Source organism: Microtus pennsylvanicus, chromosome 4 (assembly GCF_037038515.1).
Source record: "Microtus pennsylvanicus isolate mMicPen1 chromosome 4, mMicPen1.hap1, whole genome shotgun sequence".
Classification (NCBI taxonomy): Eukaryota; Metazoa; Chordata; class Mammalia; order Rodentia; family Cricetidae; genus Microtus; species Microtus pennsylvanicus.
Genome location: NC_134582.1, coordinates 134,892,660 through 134,913,254, shown reverse-complemented (window position 1 = coordinate 134,913,254; position 20,595 = coordinate 134,892,660). Strand labels below are relative to the sequence as shown.

At 39.9% G+C, this 20,595-nt stretch overlaps 1 protein-coding gene across 10 annotated transcripts in view; it reads left to right on the top strand.

The window, feature by feature from the left end:
- Nucleotides 1-20,595, top strand: part of Nebl (nebulette) — a 346,177-nt gene that overhangs the window by 264,664 nt on the left and 60,918 nt on the right. For 7 of the 10 annotated variants that reach the window (XM_075970567.1, XM_075970563.1, XM_075970564.1 and 4 more), the window contains 6 exons: nt 1,635-1,736; nt 2,635-2,736; nt 10,776-10,889; nt 12,436-12,540; nt 16,851-16,955; nt 19,113-19,220. The exons of 2 other annotated variants lie outside the window; for them this stretch is intronic. In XM_075970567.1, coding sequence (XP_075826682.1) covers nt 1,635-1,736; nt 2,635-2,736; nt 10,776-10,889; nt 12,436-12,540; nt 16,851-16,955; nt 19,113-19,220 — 636 coding nt within the window. The remainder of the gene's footprint in view (nt 1-1,634; nt 1,737-2,634; nt 2,737-10,775; nt 10,890-12,435; nt 12,541-16,850; nt 16,956-19,112; nt 19,221-20,595) is intronic. One more of the 10 variants, XM_075970562.1, reaches the window with a different exon arrangement.

Sequence of the window (20,595 nt, the reverse complement as noted above, 5' to 3'; positions counted from 1 at the left end):
TGTCCTTTGCAGATGAGTGTTTTGTAATCGGTGAAATTGCCCTACCCAAAGAGTTCCGAACATTTAAAACTCACCCCACAAAATAATTCAGTGTTCAGTGAATTTTTATATGTCTCTTACTACTTGTATGCGTAAAACCTACCCAAAATTACTGGTTAAGACAAAGCTTATGAGAATCTAAGTGACGAAGAAAAGAGATGTTCTTGACGAAATTACACTAATTGTCTAAGCTGCGTTCACCTGTCAGGCAGGTTCATGATTGTAAATGTAGTTTTAAAAGATAGTCTTGGCGTTAAGACAAATGCAAACTCATGAAAGATAAAGCAGACGCTTTGCATTTCTCTGAAAGGAAGTCACATGGGGCACTGGAAACCCACTGAAGTATTAATGTACGATTATTTTTACTCCCAGTGATTGCCTTTGAAAAAGTGGAAAACACAGTGGGAACTTTTATAAACTCTGAAAGGTGAAAGGAAAATGACAAGCAGGTCAATATCACCAATACTGGATTATAGTGATCAGTTAGGAATTTATTGAAATCAGATACTTAGGCCCCGCTTGCCACCATTCTGCTACTGAGGATTGTAAGTGGATCCCAGAGATGTAAATCTTTAATGAAGAGTCCATAGGGTGCCATTGCAGAAAGTTTGCTGTCAGCATAAGGAGTGTGTTGTGCCGTTTGTACAGGTGACCCAGTGATCCATACGTCTGTATTATACTCTTTTATGTTCTGAAAAAATAATAGATTTTAAAAATGACCATATACTTTGCACTATAACTTTGGCAGAACACATTCTAATAGACAAGTCAGCCGCCTCTGGCCACACTGGCAGAGAGAAGTGCATGTGACTGCTAGGTCTATAGATTTCATGATGCAGAGAAGCAGGCGATGAGGAGGTGCTGGGCATCCGCTGCTGGAGTTGTGTTTTAATCTTTCCACCAATCTGCCAGGCAAGGGGACGGGAAGAAGCCACACGACCCAAAGTACTTCACATATTTTTAACTCTTGTCTGTTTCTCTCTTTTAATCTCTACTTTTCTGGCTTGTGCCTAATACGCACTCCCAGTGACAAAATTCCTTTATATAACTGTCCTTCTTTGGTAGAATTGGATCATAGTAAAGATGCAATCTATCAGGAGATAAGCATCTCCCAGGCATGAATATCCGAGGAGTTCAGTTGGGAAGGAAGAAAAGGGTATAGTCGCTAGGGTGGAGGCTGCTTCACCACCTGCCCTCCCTGGGGGAGTGATAATGTGTATTTGTCTGCATCTCCTGGATGGATGGATGTGAGATGGATGGGACCAAGGATGTTGTGTGTATGCAAGGCTATCAGCATACACACTTAGGTAACAAAACATTTTCATAGAGCGCTGTATAGAAAAATACTTTCAGATTGGTTTGCGCCCTATTTTATAGTATGTATCTATTTCAGAATTGATGAGACATGGGATAGTATAAAGAGTAAATATATAAGTGAATTGAATGATCTGCGCAAAAATCATGAAAAAGTAACATAAGGTCAGTGTGCTCTTAAAGCTATCGTGGCAAGGAGAAATAATTCTATACGAGTGAAGGTAGCTAAATGGAATGACTAATTTATTCTCTTTTCCAATCCAAACTGTCTCTTTCATCAGATTTCTTATAGAAAAGATGTGCAGGACACCCACACGTATACAGCGGAACTTGAGAGACCGGACATAAAGAAGGCTACTCAGATCTCCAAGATCATAAGCAATGTAATTTATCTCTCTGAATCTTGTGCAGATGCGACTTTTTTATTTTGAAGGAAGAGAGAGCACACCATTGGTGGTTGGGTGGTTAATACAATTAACATAATAAAATCATTTGAATTAATGACATCACGATTTTGTCCTGAATTATCCATTAGGTTATGTAAATTTGGGGGGTTGTGCATGAATTTCCCATGTTTGGCTCGACTCTGTCCAGAATTAGCATATTTTTAGAGGTATGCGCACTGCTGGGTATATGGCCACAATCAGGCAGCTCAGCTTGGAAGCCAGGCTTGTCAGGCTTCTGATCCCGCTTCATCTCTCACCTTCCTCCCATCCAGGGAGCTCAGCTTGGCCTCTTCCCATCTGTTGCTGGTGATTTGCCGATTCTATTCTAACAGCATTTACTTCTACATGCCCGGCATGCCATGGCTGTGTCTTATCTCCTGGGGTACTCTTCCAAGTTCATGCCCTTTTGCTTGAGCACACCAAACATCCTGATTAAAGCTAACTATTGGACTAGCATAGCCCACGCCCCTTAAAAATCGATAAAGAAACTAACTCAATTCAACTGCTAATACCTGTTTCCATGGACAAAACAGTAAATGCTATCTGTGTGAAGCATGCAGAGTCTCAACTCTCGAGAAAAGCCCCTGGTAGTTTTTAGAAATAAGTATAAAGATGATGATGACTGGCTACTTAGATTAAAACAAGAAATTCTGCTAAAAGTTGAATTTACTCAAGTAGCTATAAAAAAAATTTCTGCTTTAGCAGTCACTGCTTTAGTATTCAGTTTGCTACATGAAATATTTTTAATGGGCTGTGGGACTATTATATTTTATTTTGACTAATGTTAACGTAATGTGAAGTAGAAATATTAAAAATTTCTCATTATTCACTTTAGGCGGAATACAAGAAAGGGCAAGGCATAGTGAATAAGGAGCCGCCTGTAATTGGAAGACCAGACTTTGAACACGCAGTGGAAGCCTCTAAGCTTTCTAGTCAGGTAAGCCTTCAACATGCTCATCCTATAGTGGTTTTATTCAGAGGTTTTATTTCAAGGAGCATGGAAAATATTTCCAATAGACAATATCTTTAATTGTAAGAATAAACAGAGGTAATGTTTCTGAAGCTACTTCAGCTAGGATTGCAATAATCACAAATTTCAGTGGAGGAAAATTTGTTTAATTTTCAGAACAAAGTCAAGTTTTCTTTCCTGTCGGCTCACACCCGAGCCTGTTTCAATGAGTCTGGCCATGGTGTATTTCCAGAGATAGTGAGAGCTGATACCAGAAGTCATATTTTTATGCACATATACACAAAATAGACACGCATACAGTTTTAACTTAGTAATAAAATATTTTCTCAATTTAAAAACATTTTCCTTAATTAGAAAGCAAAACAGGCAAGAGATAATACAGAAAACCTGGTTTCAGAATATGAGACCTGAAGAGTCCACAAACCTGAAATACAAATAGATTGGGAGGTTAAAATTTCAGTTTTTCCAAATTATCATATAAATGCCATTCAGTTTCAATTAGAATCCAAAAGGATTATTAAGAATATGGCTGAAATGAACTTCAAGTTTCTGTGGACATGAGTTGCCTGAAAGAGCCTTTAGCAGTGTGAGAACAGAGATCAGTAAAGGAGAAAGAATAAGAAGCCATTTGAATACGTCAGTGTGGGGTTGGTATATATTGAGAGGTAAAATAATCAATGGGCTAGAATGACTTTCCTGAACTAGATTCCTGTATGTCTAAGAATTTAATGTATGGTAAAAGTATTGACTCAAGCCAGTGGGGAAAGTTAGACCAGCTAATAAGTTGTCCTAATGTCACTGGCCACCCATTGTGGTGAACGAAAATTGGGTGCACATCTTTAACCCTATACAAAAATGAATCCCAGGTAGATTAACAGATGAATGCAAGCCAAGAGTGACGCCACATTCCAACAAGCCCAGGACTCAGGACTTGAGGCAGAAGGTTTGCCGCACTACAGAATGAATCAGCTTGCACTACAAGATGAACCCCACCTCAAAGCAATGCAAAGCCGAAACCAAACAAGCCAGTGCCAACGAACAACCCAAAAGATGGGAACATAATCACTAAAATATTATAGTAAAATTCAGGGGTCATTATATAGCACATAATATTTGTACTTTATCAAGACCAACATCCAGAGGTTCTAATGGAAAAGTCAGACACAATGATTGCACGAAGATTAAAATCTCTGCTGCATGTGGTGACTTACGCTTGTCATTTCAACTCCCAAGGGGCCGAGGCAGGAGGACTGTGATTCAAAGGCCAGCCTGAGCTACATTCTGAGACCCTGTCTCAAAACCCTCAAGCAAATAAGTAAATCAACAAGGGCGTTTATTCAGGAGGAAGTGACAGAGTCAACAGTAATGCTAACAAACTTTGGTTAAAATGTGTTTATAATTTTCAGTTGGGTGAAGAATTCTCTTTTTATATTTCAAAATGGGGCAATATAAATACATAAAAGTCTAAAATATGACAGAAAAATAAAAAGTAAATCTTAAGTCCAAAAATATATTCTGGGCTCTTGGTTTGAGATTCTTGATACTCAATATCACTATAATGTTATTTCTTCCAACATTAATTTTAAAGGCCCTATGCAATTTCAATTCAAATCCAAACAGTCTTTTCAAAACTGAGAATCAAGTTATACAACCGAATAAATTAAAATAATCATAAAATTTGTGCAGGCAGGGAAAAACTGGAAATAGTTTTTCAAATAATATCTCAAAATATTTGCAAAAGATCTATAATACATATGATAATATACTTTAATATCTATTTTTGTCCTAAGCTCTTTTTCATTGTGTATGTATGTGTGTGTACAGACTGTACATGTGTATATAAAGAAGCCCCTGAAGGTCAGAAGATGATATGAGATGACTGGGCTTGGAGTAATAGGTGGTTGTGATCAACCATGTAACTGTGAGGAATCAAACCTGGGTCCCCTACGAGAGCAGTGAGTGTTTTGGGCTGCTGTGTTATCTCTCCAGTACCCTTACAAGTTCTTTAAGGTGGAAACAAAACTGTCTAAGAGCTCAGTAGAAATGAGAAATGAGGTGAACAAAACTGTACAAAGAGGAAACATAAATGGCTAATAACTATGTGGAAAGATGCTCAGGTTTAGTAGGAGAAAAATAAATGCCAACAGTATTAAAATGAAATGTCATTTGTACCCATAAGCATTCTATCTCTTGCTAGTGTGGGGGAGAAGGATGTGCTGTTGGAAAGGTTTTGTGGAGGTGGTAGTTTTGAACTAGGCTGGGCTTAAAGGGAGAGAAATCTGTTCAAGAGGAAAGGCTGGCCTCTGTGAGAGATGAAACTCCCATGGGCCAGCTGGGAGTGGCTGCAAGAACCACACAGGAAACGATGTACCACTTAGAAGTCTCCATGGCTGTAGTGAAGGAGGAAGGCGGAGAGAAGGGATGTGTGTGAGAGATGCAGGGATGTAATGTGACTTGAGTTAATTGTTTTACAGTTGGCCATGCCTTTTGCTTATAAAACAGCTTTGTGGCTTGGGAAGCCTCTACGGCATAAGATATGCTCAACAATCTTATGAAAGGCCTAAGATAGCTAAGATGAGCATTCCTAATATTGCTTGTTCCGAAGGCAAAAGAGCTTGGACTTGCTTTGGGTTTATGTGTGTGTGTGTGTGGGGGGGGGAGGGTTGGGTGTCATAGACCTTGTGTAGAGGTTAGAGGACAACTTCCATGATGTGGGTTCCACAGATCAAACTCTGGCCTTTATAACTTCACAGCCAGTACCCTCCTGAGCTGTTTATCCAGGCCCCGCCCTGACTCTATGTACCTCCCTTTCTTTGCTGTGGATAGAAATTTCCTATCAGCCACACAGTGGATTGTACAGAAGCAGTGTGGTCCCTTTCAGTGAGTAGGAAACTTGTCAGTGGAGCAAGACCTTCTAGATGACACTATGGTTCTGTCGCTTGCTTGCTGAGAGACCCGAGACATGCTGTTTCTCTGTTTCTGTAAGACTGATCTGACAGCAGGGGCACCTGCTTATTAGAATTGTGATTGCATGTTAAAACGGTCACCCGACCCGCAGATCCCACAACTCCATAAAATCATTTTTAAAAATAGATACTTGGAGCTTTTTCTCATCCTCCTTTTTTTTAGATAAATTCACAGATAGGGGTAGAGCGACAGACAGCAGTAGCACTCACTCAGACTCCACCTTAATTTGACTCCATCCAGTCCTTTCTGTAAGTCCTTAAAGAAAACTCCAGCCTGAGCATTTTCACATTTCAAAGTCAGTCCACAAGAGTGCTGCCATTTGATGCCCCACCCCCTTGGGTTTTTAGAAATATGTTTTTTCAGTCTCAGATTAAGTAGCCACCAACTGATCAGATGCTTAAACCGGTTGCAGTCTGTGCCCGTCAGGTTTCTTCTCCTTTGGTCTTATGGTCTATAGGTTTCTGAAAGGGAAAAGATGGGAAGTAGAAAATAGGAGTCCTGGAATGGCTTGCTTTATGTGTCTGCTCAGCTGCATCAACCTGGAACCAAGGCCCAAAATGCAGTTTTTTATTTTCACTAGTAACGTTGAAGGTCACACACTTACTGACCCCTAAGCCATTGGCAAAGGCACACACATACATTGTTGGAAAGGGCTCAGGAACTCAGTAAGCAGGGAAAAGAGGTGAAGTGGGTGTGTGGAGAAGGCAAAAACCGGCAGTGGACTGTGATGTAATGGCAAGGCACGCATGGGGAGGAAACGGCAACAGACTCTGAGTGGGAGAGACACTCACATTTGCCTGTCTGCTGAGCTCTGTGGGATTTCATTCAACTACTATACTAACTAGAACAATTGCTTTAATCTTTCTTTCTTAAATTTTTTTAAATATTTATTTTAGGTGATTTGTATGCATGTGCATGCCTGAGCATGCGTGTGTGTGCATGTGTGTGTGAGTGCAGGAGCCAGAGGAACCCGGAAGTGTCTAATGGCTAGACATTAGAATGCCAGTGGCTAGAGTTCTAGGCGGTTGCAAGTCACCTGATGTGGTTGCTGGGAACGAAAGTCTGGTCCTTGGCAAGAGCAGTACCCATTCTTAGATGAAACTATCTCTCCAGGTGCAGCATTCTCTTTGAAAACTGGGAAGATACATAGTATCATTATTTGTAGTTGTTTAAAATTTTTAGGAAAATGAATTTCATGGGCCAAGACAAAGATGCTAGTTTATGTGCACCTCAAATGTGAATAGACTGTCAAAATCATCAACTCTGAAGTTCTAAGTGAGGTTAGTTTGATACTATGTCCCTCTATCATCTGAACTTCATATTTGAAATTTGTCTGCAGGATGATTTTGTATGCAGGATTAAATTCTTGGTTTAGTTTTATAGCACCAGAGAAATGGTATGCATATAATAATTAATATTTGTTACAAAATTGCATTTTTGTATTGATAAGGATGAATTTAAAACTTAAAAGAACCAATCTGGAAAATTTAGTAATAAATAGTATCCTTAAACTGTTAAGGGTATTAATTGGCTTGGAGATGCTCCCATTCTTCCTTCCTGGAAACACACACTGCCAATCTCCTCACACTGCCAAGCATTAGCTTAAATGTCATATCCCAAGTTGCCAATGTGAATGGATCTCTGTTCATTTCTGTGTAGTTCTTGATGTGGTTTGTATTAGTCCTAGATGGATTTATGTCTGTGTTTAGAGAATTGACTTGGGTGACTGACCCTGTGGCAAGTTCTGTAGTCTAGGGCTTTTAAGTTATGCAGTAAAATAGGTTATGGTATTGATAAACATGTGGATGTCTATTTAAGGATTTGGATTCTTGACACTTGATACAAAGGTGAGATTATATTATTTTGAAAAGAAAATAAAGGCACATAAGTCTCTGAGTTTAGTGCTCACACCCAAATAAAACAGAAAAGAAAGTAAGAAGGAAAGAAGGAAAGAAAAAAAGAAAGGAAGAGAATGAAAGAGAGAGGAAGAGAAAGAAAGAAAGAAAGAAAGAAAGAAAGAAAGAAAGGAAGGAAGGAAGGAAGGAAGGAAGGAAGAAAGAGAAAGGCACAGATAACATTCTGCTTAAAATTCAGACTTAATATCTAATTGTTTCTATGATGAGTTCTATTTTAAATTCTTCACTGATTTCCTTGTTCACTTGCAGTTCAATTTTAGCAAAGATTGGAAAGAATGGTACTTTGTTTTCTGTAATAGTTAAAGTCCACTCCTCAAATTTTTTATTTTTTCCTAACATCTCTTTTCATGGCTATGCTGAAGGTATGTTTTTCTCTCCTTGATGGCTCTAGGGGAATCTGAGCATAGGTGATGTCATGAGGGAGCCAAGCACCTGAGACCTGAAAACTGACCTGTTTAGAAGTCTCTCTTCCTAGTGGCATTGCTCCGTCTGGAGGCACTTAGATAATTAGTTTAAATTCTGCCGTCATAGCTTACCAGTCACAGTGGAAACTTCCTAAAGTCTTGCTATAGTCAAGATTCCTTAGAAAACAGCCAGAAGTTTGATTTTACATAATAAATCATTCTATATATTTATTAGAAAGTGATGGAAATCTGAGCCACTATGTGTGACACTCGTAATGTAAATAAAGTAACTTCATTACTTCTTTCTGGAACTTCATTTATTTGTAAAACAGTGGCGGTGGGAGGAAGGAGTAACATTTTATCTCAAAATCAACGCTTGTCTCCCCCCTCCAGTGTTCTCATAACTGGCAGGTACCTGCTTTGTTCCATGCTTGAGCGAGCAGTGACAGTCACAGCAGTGCAGGGACCTCTCGGGAGCTGTGGGTGTGAACAGGGAACTAGACGTCAGCTTGTGAACTGGGGATTGAAAATGGAACAGAATGTTGAGCATGTCTGTTCAGTTAGTGAGGCAGACAGTTGGAAGGTGAAAGATTTGACCCCCACACGCCACTGGATCCTCTTCATTCATGGATGTGCAAATCATGGAGAAGCTGTGAGGCAAGACCCAGCTGTACGTCAGCGTTTGCTCCATGTACTTTTATACAATGCAGTTATTTCGTGTTCATTGGTCAACGGCGGAAACGCTTTTGTTTCACGCACATCTTTTGAAATCAGATCACACAGACAACCAAGGTTTAGAACGCAAACAACTTTACAGCACATTGTGCTGCGGGGGTTATTATTATTAGTCATCAGCTTGACAGAGTCTGGAAACACCTGGGAGATGGGTCTCTGGGAATCCTGTGGGGATTTTCTTCGTTATGTTAACTGATATTGGGGAGACCCATCAAAATTGTGGGTGGGATCGATCTACGAGCAGAGGGTCTTGCACTGTATAAAATGGAGAAAGTGGGCTAAGGGGCAAGTACGCATTTATCCCTGGCTCTCTGCTGCTGTCCCGTGGATGATACATGAGCAGCCGTCTCTAGTGGCTGCCTCTGTGGCCTTTTTGCAGTGATGGACTGCAACTTGGAACTGTGAGCTGGAAGAAATCCTTTCTTCTCCAAGTTGCCTTGGTTGTTGGTGTATTTCATCACAGTAATGAAAGAAACTCAGACAGGCTCTCTGGGGCAAAAGGCAGAGGACCTACTTTCTCACTTACATAACAGGTTGGTTGAGTTAGTGAACAGGGATAATTGATAGGAAACTTGGTGCCCATCAGCTGGTTAGCATTGTACAGCCACTGCCCAAGAGCAGTCCCTGGAAAGTGGCCGAGCAGAAGAAAGAGGGGCTCGGAAAGGGAAGTGCAAAGGTGAACGTGGCAGAGTAAGAAGGATCCTTGAGTGAATACCAGTTCAAGTCGTCTAGGAAATTTAAAGTTTTTCTATTTGTACTGCCGCCTATGATTTCAAGATAAAAAAAAGCTAATTTAAAATTATTTTTTTTCATTTGGAAATGCTTACCAATTATTTAAAATAAATGTATCAGGCAGCACGAATATCAGAAAATGATTTTTAAATAGAACACGCAGACGGTACTTTTTCAGTGCTGTATTCCCGTCAAAGCTTTACCAGCTTGCTCTCATAGACACCTGGCAGGTATCCCTGAAGAAGACCACCTCCCCAAACAGGGCCACGAAAAGAGTCATTTTCCAATTCTGTTTAATAAGTACTACTGAAGGACAGAGCTTGAGGATAAATGTGCTTTATGAGCATATTACAAGAAAACAAAAAGTACAGTATTTTAGAAACATCATAAATTTATAGAAATACAGTTTGGTTTTGCTTTTGAAATATGTGCATGATTTTTCTGGCAGCATTCATCAAGAGCATGTGAGATACGAGTAGCTAAGGTGTTCTCTATTCAGAGAGAGAACTGGTCCCCACATTCTTGTCTATAATATGCATCCATATTGTTATTTATCCATAAAAATACTTCTAAGTTGATAACCCTTCTCTGGTTGTCTAATGACTAAAGAAAGAAAAATTTAGGCTGAATATTGAACATACTTTTTCTGCTGGATAGGTTGAGGAGTTAAAGCAGAAGAAGACTTAGACTGTCAGTAAGCAGATAAAGAACGTTATAGAAAATCTGCTTCCTAAAACCTAGGCTTTGAACAATTGAGATATGGATGTTGCAGAAAGTAGAGTTTTAAAATGAATCTTTGAACAAATGAAATATGGATACTAACTATTCTTTATTTGGAATAATTCTTTCTGGAAAATCTGTTCAATTTCTGGTTCCAATGACCCATTTTCTAAGTGTGGCAGACCTTAAGAAATGTGTGCTCTCACTTCTAACTGATCCTGGGTTCCAGGGGTACGGAAATGGGAGTCAACATGTGAAACATTCCTATTTTAAATGCATAATTCTCACTAGCAGAGTATTCGATGCCAGTTCATGCCTAATGGCATTCATGACCAATATTCAAGTAGCACATTAAATTTTCCTAAATGCCCCATTAAGCTTTATGGAGGAAGAATGAATATCAGGAATTTAAATTTTGTAACTATTCATTTGAAAGGTAGTTTTTATTTGATCTCTTAAACAAAAACCCAAAGTGTTATTTTCCCTCCGAAATATGTGACTTAATTCAGTCTGTCCTTTTCCTTTACGGCAGGTTAAATATAAAGAGAAATTTGATCACGCACTGAGGGAACAGAGCCATTGCTACAACCCGCTGGACAGTGCTGCTTTCAGACAGCAGCAGCTCGCCACTGCCCTGGCAAGTGAAGTAAGTGGTAATCTACAGAAATTGCTCCCAATATCTTCTGAGTCTTGTTTTCCTAGAACTAACTGTGTTGTAATTACTGATATTTAATCAAGATCATGTAATTTCCGAGTAATTTGTAGTTGAAAACACTGAAGCATATTTTTCCTGAAGCTTTTCCCCCCCAGAAAAGTATATTATTATAATTTGCTATTAATGGTTACTGATTACTAATTAGTTAATAAGTAGGAACAGTGGTATGAATAAAATTATTATGTCTGATCAAGAGTAGAAATAGATTATAGAGTTTTGCAGGAAAGAGATGTGTGTTATCACAAATTACTAGGTAGGACAACAATTAACTCATAATTATAGCCACAAAATGGGGTTTATTATAAAGCACTACCTGTTACGTGGGGGTTTGTCAGGAAGAGTTTGTCATTAATTGTGCTACTAAAGGTTTACAATTTCGTTCAGTTTTGTTATGTTAAGTGCTGTCTTTGTAGATTTATTTTCATGTTTTTAAAAGTAAGAAGAATTCAGTTGATAGGAAATGATATTTCAAATTCTTACTAGAAGGAGACATTGTATAAAAGCAAAAACATTGAAAGACAGATCACCTTGCTATCCTTTAAATGTGCACAGACCCTTCCCACTCAGGAAAATTGAGAGGTTACTCCCTGAGGCATCAGCTTGGCTCACCACTTCTCCTTGGGTCTGGCTCGTTTTTCATTTTCCTTAATGTTTAGAAAGTATTTATGGTCAATAACCAGTCTTGGTTTGTCTCTGCACGCTCAAGTGGGTGTTTTTGTCTTTTTGAACCTCCAGGGATGTCAGAATCATTCCTTTCCTGACTGATAAGATCTGAATGTATGCAGAGACTTTAAGCGAGTAGACAAGTTCATCTCAAAGGAAACTAGAACAGAGCCTCGAATGCTCAAGGCTGAGGGTCAGGTTGCCTGAATGTGATCCTATCCAGTCATGTAGAATCTTGTTATGCCTTCAATCTGTCTGTGCCTCAGTTTCCCCATCTGTCCAATAGGAATAAAACATTCAACAATTAGGGTGGTTGTAAAGATTGTTTCACATATACAAAGTGTTTTTAAAAGTGTTGTGCATACAGCTCATGTTTAATACGCTTGATATGGATATTTGATTCTTATTACCATATTAAATTTAAACAAAATAGATTTACATAGCTACAGAATACAAAGCTGCAGAATCCTAAAATTACAGTAAAGTAAAACTGAAGTAATTCTGTAGCTGTGTGGAAAGAATGCAGCTATGATTCTCCTTATTTTCTAAAAGTAGAGTTTCTACTATAATTACATAAGTGTGTTAACACTGCCGTTTTGGAATATATAAACAGTACAAAAAAATTTAAATGTTTTCAAGTCCTTAAATAGCCATTTTACTCATTCTGTAGTGAATCAGCACCATCTAGTGGCTACTTGTAAATCCTTCTGCACTAGCAGGACCCTGAGTGTAAGGAGGGGGAAAAAGGCAATGAGGCCAATACAAACCAGTTTCTGTCTGCTAGATGGCATTTTGTTCCATGTTATTTTTGTAGGTGAAGTACAAGAAAGACGTTAAAACTATGCACGAGCCCGTTTCAGATCTCCCAAATTTGTTGTTTTTAGACCATGCTCTGAAAGCCAGCAAAATGCTCAGTGGAGTAAGTGAGCTGTCTGGTGGCCATTGTAGAGTAGATGTGTGTAGTTCTGAGATGCCAGTGTTCCTCTTGCTCCCGGGCTTATCTGCTTCATTAGATGCATTCTGTGTTGCTCCTCCCCAGCTGCTAACTCACTGAAAAGTAGCCATCTGCTTGTACAAGTCCCACAGTCATGGCCCCTTTTAAAGAGTTCTTTTTCTTAGCTTACTCTTCACCCATTGACAGTTTCGTCCATGTATGGAATACATTTAGTCTCTTCGCTCTGAATTACCCTATCGTGTCCCCCTTCCATCTCCTGCTCAGCCCCTCTTCTTGCCGACATGTGCCCCTCCTTTCATGTCTCTGTGTGTGTTTGGCTCACTGAGCTTAACGAGGGCTGCCTGGAAGAGCAGGGGTGGAGGTTATTTGCTGGAGCATAGACAGTGGACATGGCTAGTCCACTGAAGAAAGTGATGCCCAAAGTGGGCTCTTGCTAGCTCCTCAAATGCCATGAGTACAAACACACTTGTTGATAAGTGAGCATCCACTCTGTCTTCCTTCTTCCTATTTCTTTATCTCTATCAAAATAAAGCCACTTGATGTTCATGTTTTGCAATCAGGGATCTTCTGTTATGAAATCCATACCAGTATATCATAAATGTAATGTCTTCATGGCTTAAGCTATATTTTCTCTGACAAGAAATCATGAAGGTGCTTATATTGCATGGCCACTAGGAGTGTAATCCTGAGATGGATTCCATGTTATCTGCAAGTCAGCAATGAGGGCTTTATGTCCTGATGAAAACATTTGTGTTTACTATTTACATGGTGAGTTCCTCAGAATTCTAGCTTCTGGGACACTGTGTCCACCCTTGGTGCATCTGGATGCTGCCTTTACTAGTTCCTGTAAATGATGACCCTTGGTCCCCAGTAGCTCCACTCTGTATGCATCCAGTTCCTGCATGCTAATGACCCCATTATTTCTACACCTCTTTGAACAATAATCACCCATTCACTTAAAAGCATCCTACCTTACAGAATAACCCGGATCAGATGAAGAAATACATGTTGGGTAGGGTGTGAGGAAAAGTGAAGGTAGTCTTTTAAATAGCTGAGCCCACGGTCTTCAGTGTAAAGCCCCAAGACTGGATCTCTGAGCCTGAGTCATAGAGGAGCTCCAGTTGTTAGCGCTGGCAGACACCATTTGCTATTCGTATGTCTACTCTCTTACACGTTGTCTCCACCAGCCTTCTCGAGGTGTCCACTGCATGCAAGTGCTTCACATGAGCAGAGATTAGGTTTTAATTTACTTAAAAAGTGCTGGTCTTTGGGTCAAAAGCAGTATATTACTGCTTCCGGTGTTGGAGCCATGTTGACAGGCTCAGAATTCACCCTTGGTATCCGGACGCTTACATTACATTGTCCTGCCTTGTCCATTTCCACCCCTCCACCAATACACATACCCTAGCCATACCAACACACATACCCAAGCCACACCAAAAGACACACCCTAGCCACACCGACACACACACCCAAGCCACACCGACACACACACCCAAGCCACACCGACACACACACCCAAGCCACACCGACACACACACCCGAGCCACCTGGACACACATACCCTAGCCACACCGACACACACACCCAAGCCACACCGACACACACACCCAAGCCACACCGACACACACACCCTAGCCACACTGACACACACACCAAAGCCACACCGACACACACACCCAAGCCACACCGACACACACACCCAAGCCACACCGACACACCCACCCAAGCCACACCGACACACACACCCAAGCCACACCGACACACACACCCTAGCCACCTGGACACACATACCCTAGCCACACCGACACACACACCCTAGCCACCTGGACACACACACCCTAGCCACCTGGACACACACACCCTAGCCACACTGACACATCTGTGCTGGTTCCGTGCTCTTCTCCATGATTCATGCATTCATTTTCTTGTCCTCCGCACCCCCTGCTTTCTTCAGTCTCCGGTGTCCAGCTTTTGTCTTCCTGGCAGTGTTGGCCTCATACTGCACCAAACCCAGAGTCAGGCACACTCTTCCAGGGACCTGGGGATTCATTTGTAGATGAGGAAGGATGGAATCTTCTCACAGGCAAGATTTCTTTTCAAAATGCCAATGTTTGATTTACAATGGAGAAAAAGAATCAGACTTTAATACACACTGTTTCTGTTATCTCCCAGCCCCCAATCAAGTCACGTTGCTCATTTTATTCACAGTTCCCAGAGCTTAGCTCCCTGGTCTATCTTAGTCTATATCACAGAAATGTTTGCATGGGCCAGAGAGTTTGACTTTCTGCAAATGATTTACATATTAAAATTGTATGAGACTATATTGTTTTAAATTGGTTGTAAGTTAGAATAGTTTTCTTTTAAATATTGTATAAAGAGAATAGAAATTTTCTGGACATAGAAGGTGACTGGATTTTATTAAAATATTGAAGAAGAAATTTCATATTAGATATTTTGCCAAAGTTCAGTGCTAGCTATTTTCATCAGCATCTCTAAATGTTTTGGTCTATATCAGAATTTTTAAATTTTAATGTGTCGCCTGTAGAACAGAATAAGCAATTTAAAAACCTGTTCAGATCATAAATTAAGTGTTTAGAGAAACACTTTGCTGTGGAAAATGGAGCTTTCAATTTCCTTTTTACATAAATTTAAAAATATATATTGTGTTATTCTATATAACTTCCGCTAGGAGGCAACAGAGACTATTCAATACAGGAAACAAGCCCTGCATTAGAAATTTCACTTGCAGATTAGAGTTCCAAGGATTTGGTTTTCCATTATTCCAAGTATAATTCCCTAGATTTCATTAGTTTTGGATTTTGATTCCATAATAGAACGTGTTCTGCCTTAATACATTGAAGTTACATTTATTTTATAAGTAGATATTATAAAAGAATATCTAAACAAAGTGCAAAGCTTCTTAATATATCATTCAGGTTAGACTTTGCCATTTGCTTGAATTAGCTTTTATTTAGTTTTAACTTAAAATTCATAGAGGAATCCAAATTTAGTTGTTCTCTTCAGTCAAGATGTAATGTGTGGACATTGTCAAGACTTCCCTTTGGTGCTTTCCAAACGTATTTCATTCTGGTTAGAGCTCACTGATACCTATCTTCGCTCCCTCAGTGCTGGAAGCCAGGCTCCCTCTGGAACTTTGTCTCTGTGGGGCAGCAACTCTGTGGCGGGTCACCAGCATCTCCCTTCTCTCTGTTCCTGATGCTAAGTGTTCTTCCCTTTGACACTTCTGTCCCCACAGCATCTCCTAAGGTTCTCTGGCCACTTCTCGTAAGCTGCCCTTCAAAAGCTGCATCTACTTCCCTTCATTCTACACAGAATAACATCTTTCCTGGAACCCATGGCAACTGATTTTACCTTTGTAGGTCTCTGTAGCCTTGCACCTCTGAGACTACTGTTGGCTTGTAGAAGTCTTTTCCAAGTAGGACTAATTACTAAGCATCTGGTCTCTCGTTTCCCTGTTGCAGGTCTAGGAGTAAAATATCATTCCTACTCATTCTGGTCTCTTCCAAATTTACCTTCTCATATATGTCTAAATAGTAGATGTCCAATTTCTTCAACTCAAAAAATAATCAATGAATTGTACTCACATCCTTCAGGTCCTCTTCTCGATGCTCCCATTCTTTCCTTGAAATTCTGAAATCAGTTCAATTATTACTCAGCTTTTCTTTCTCCTCATCACCTCTGTTCTTGCTCATGGCTAAGTCTTTTTCTGCAGCCGTGGTTCGAGTTTCTAGCTTCCTTTCTCTCCTTTCTTTTCGTTTCTATCTCCTTATGGATGCAACTAAACACTATATATGTGCTAGGATAAGAAGCAGTGTCTATATTTCACCCCATGTTGCCCGCTCATGAGCCATGGGACCCCATCATTAGCTTTTCATTAACTCTCCATGATTCTCCTTATCATGTTTACAATTAATCCCTGACTATTTCACGTGCTCTTCTCATGGCCTCCTACAGTGAGACCATCTGGTATTGCCCATATATCTTAGCTCTAGAACTCCCTCCATGCTGGCTGCTGTAGACACAGGCTCTGTAATAGCACTGCCCCTCCTTCCCGCTGGCTTCTACGTTCTTTGCTTTACTAAAAATTGCTGTGAGAAACCCTCACTCCGTAGCCCAGGGTTTCCTGGAACTCACGGTAGTCCTCCTGCCTCAGCCTCCCAAGAGCTACCACAACCAAGTTATATTCCCAAGTCTTAATTTTACTCTCCAGTCTCTTTTATTCTGAACTAACTTTCATATTTGTTTTGCAGTGGGAATATAAAAAGGATTTTGAAGAGAACAAAGGGATGTATCACTTTGATGCCGAGGCCACGGAGCACCTGCATCATAAGGGCAATGCCACCCTCCAGAGTCAGGTGAGCCCCCGAGTACTGCTACCTCACCGCCATGGGGCTGCCTGCTGCTCAGTGCCATGCTCTTGGAAGGGTGGAGCCCAAGAACATTAATTTTGCTTCAGGAAAAAAATTTCTTAGACTTCTATCTTTTGGGTCAGGGAGCTGGAACCATGTTTCAACTTAAAGTGGCTTCATAAAAATATGTTCATCATATAATTAAAAAGTTTAAATCTAGGAACTAATTAAACTGTGATCAAATCTCATGATGATTTAAAATTTTACAGTGTGCTGATTTGACATTTTTGAGCTACGAAATTGATTTTCTGGGTATAAGGTTTATTATAATTTCTCCATTTAATTATAAGTGTTATTGAAAAGGGAAAACATCCTTACTAATGTATTTTAAATTAATGTTTCTTCTAACTCTGAAACCCTATGTATTCTGTTAAAAAAAAAACCCTTAAAACTTTCTTTTTTCCTAGCACACTCTAAGTTCAGGATCTGTTTTTAAGTTATTATTATAAGTTTAAATAGTTGCTAAAGATGCCATTTCTAGCATCTGGTAAGACAAACATTTACATGACTTTTAAATGTATTCTGTGGAACATAAATCCCACAAGGAAAGTAAGTTACTCTCCTTATGGACTTCCCTTCCTCTCGCTGTGATGAGGCAGTTCAAGAGAGTTCACAGGTTACAGCCCATCATTGTTGGGGTGCCAAGGTGGTGGGGATTTGAAGCAGCTGGTTACACAGCTACATCCACAGGAGAGAACAATGGAGTAATGCATGCATTCTTGTGCTCAGCTCACTTTCTCCTTTCTCACACAGCCTAGGACAAAATCACCTACTTTTAGGTTGTCTCTTCCCACATCAATGAAAATAAATGAAACAATTCCTTTTAGGCAGGTCCACAGGCCAACCTGCCAAGCTGACCTAGGGATTCTCTCATCGATATTCTAAAGTGTGTCTAGTTGATACTTCAACACCCCCTCCCCAAAGTTTGGAAGCAATGATGATGGCTTATATACACTTTTAGCTTTTTTTTTTAAAATAGATATGGCAGGTTGGGGATATAGCTCAGCATTAAGAGTGCTTGCTATACAAATATTAAGGATCTGAGCTCATCCCTAGATCACTAGAACCCAGGTCAAAAGCTGGAAGTAGTTACAACTACCTGCCCCTGTAGTTGTAACATTGTGGTGTGGGGGCAAAGAAGACAGAAGGATTTCTGGGGATTTCTAATTCCACATCCAGGTCCGTCTGTTTCTAGGAAGTAAGAGAGAGGATGATGGGGCAGGACACCCTACATCCTCTTCTGGCCTCTGTGGCACAGTCACAGGTACACACACTTGCACACACAAACGTGTGCATACCACACACATACACCACAGACACAAACACATATGCGTGCATACACAAAGAAAATAGAAAAACAAAAACCTAAAGCTACAGAAAATTCCTTCCTTTTGTAAATAGAATGGAGATAAAACTAATTTTAATTAAAACAAGTAATTCACAATATAATATTAAATAATGGATAGTGAAATACAAGGAAACCACATGCGTTTTATTAATATCTATGGGAAAACTTGGGAGTTCCCAGGATCATTTTCCCTCTTTTGAAAGAAAGATTATCATATCCATTTTTAAAACTTATTCATGATGTTTTGATAGACATGGAGACTATCACCGAGGTCTCTCTCCCCACTCCTCCTTCATTCTTCTCTGCTCCATATATGTATGGTGTGAGTACAGACATAAATAAACCCATGTATTTATTAAATACTTTTGTATTCTGCCTATCTGACAAAATATTTTATTTGTTCTCTATATAACACATTTAGAGTCCCATGACACTAAATACCTTCTAGTTGGGCTAAAATAATTTTTTTCTTAAGAATTTTTATATATAACCTCTTCCCTTCTCTTGTATGTCACTAACTGGAACTCATCCATCACCCTAAACAGCCGGAATAACTTGATATCACAAAATAAGATGGTTAGTTTTGGGTGTATTTATTGTGTTTTGCTCTATACTTGGGCTTTTGGTTGTTGTTATCATTGTTATTATTGTTGTGATTTAAGCCCAACACCTTGCCCTTGCTAAGAATGTGCTCTGCCACTGAACTATGTATAGCCATTATTTTTATATGCTTTTAATGTTTTTCTTTCATGCAGGTAAAATACAGAGAAGAATATGAGAAAAATAAAGGGAAGTCCATGCTTGAGTTTGTTGAGACACCATCGTATCAGGTTTCAAAGGAGGCTCAGAAGATGCAGAGTGAGGTAGGGGACTGGGCTTGTTGCCAAAAACTCAAGGGTACTTGAAATTTTCTCATTTGAAAAGAATTAGCTGGTGATGGGTGGAGTGTACAGACAAGAGCACTGCTCTGTGGGGAAGGCTTGGAAACTGTGTTCTAGACCCCACATGCTCTTCAGGGCAGGCTATAGGACTCCTGGTCTAGACCCAGCCCAGCTCAGCATGGCAGGTTCAAGGATTCCTGCTCTAGACCCAGCTCAGCTCTGTAGAGGAGGTTCAAGGACCTCTGTTCTCGACTCAGCCCAGCTCTGCAGGGGAGGTTCAAGGACCCCTGTTGTAGACCCAACACAGCTCTGCAGGGAGGCCTAAGGATCCCATATTAGACTCAGTACAGCTCTGCAGGACAGGACCTGTGTTCTAGATATAACCTCTCACTGCTAGAGGTCACTGAATTTGTCTGCTCCTTAGTTTACTGATCAACAACTATAGCTAAATCAGACAAACTCCTCTTTGCTCTCACAACCCGTGGAAAAGCACTTTACAACTTTTTCAGATTGGTCATGACTATAAATCAACACTTTCAAACTGTATTGATGTAAAACTGAGTATCTAAAATGAATTGAAAAATGAAGAGTTGGTTGCTTTTCTTTCCCTCCCCCTACAATAGTAAAAGAACCAACAATTAAATAATTGAATCCTTATTTTGCGCCTGCCGCCTTGCTAAGAGCCTCACCTACATCAGCTCCTTTAGTCCTTAAGCAAATGGCTTGAGGAGAATGTAATCTAGGCATTTGTAATGTGCTGAAGTAAACTATCTCAAATAAAGTCACACATCAGGTAAATGTCACCAGTGTTTTAGTACCTGGTCACAATCTTGGTACTTTCTTCCTCTGTCAATTTATTTAACTGACCCCCCTACCCAGGAAATACATGAATGTGTTTTGTTTACTTTGCTTCTAAGAGAGGATAACGCTGCTATAGGCAGATACTCTTTAGTGTTGTGTGAATTCATTCAGCAAATAGCTTTTGAAGTACTGGCTCATTAGGGCATGGGTACTTCAAAAGCCAAAAGAGTAAAACAACATACAACACCCCAGATTATATTTTCTCTGACCAGTTGATCCCTTCATTTTCTTTCCACGTAGGGCACCAGGCACAGTTTTGTCTCCAGTCAGTATCTACCCTCTGTGGTTACCGATGGGATATTACTTTTGCGAGACAGAGGCAATGACAAGTACTGTCAGACAGTTGCAACTTAGTATTATGTTTTCGTTTGCCATCTGCTTTGAGACGCTATAATCCATCCTTTTGGGAAAAAAGCCCTTTAGACAATAAGACTGGACACACTTGGTTTAATTTCTTCTTAAGTCAAAGAGGAGAGGGACATTATTTATCCTTCTC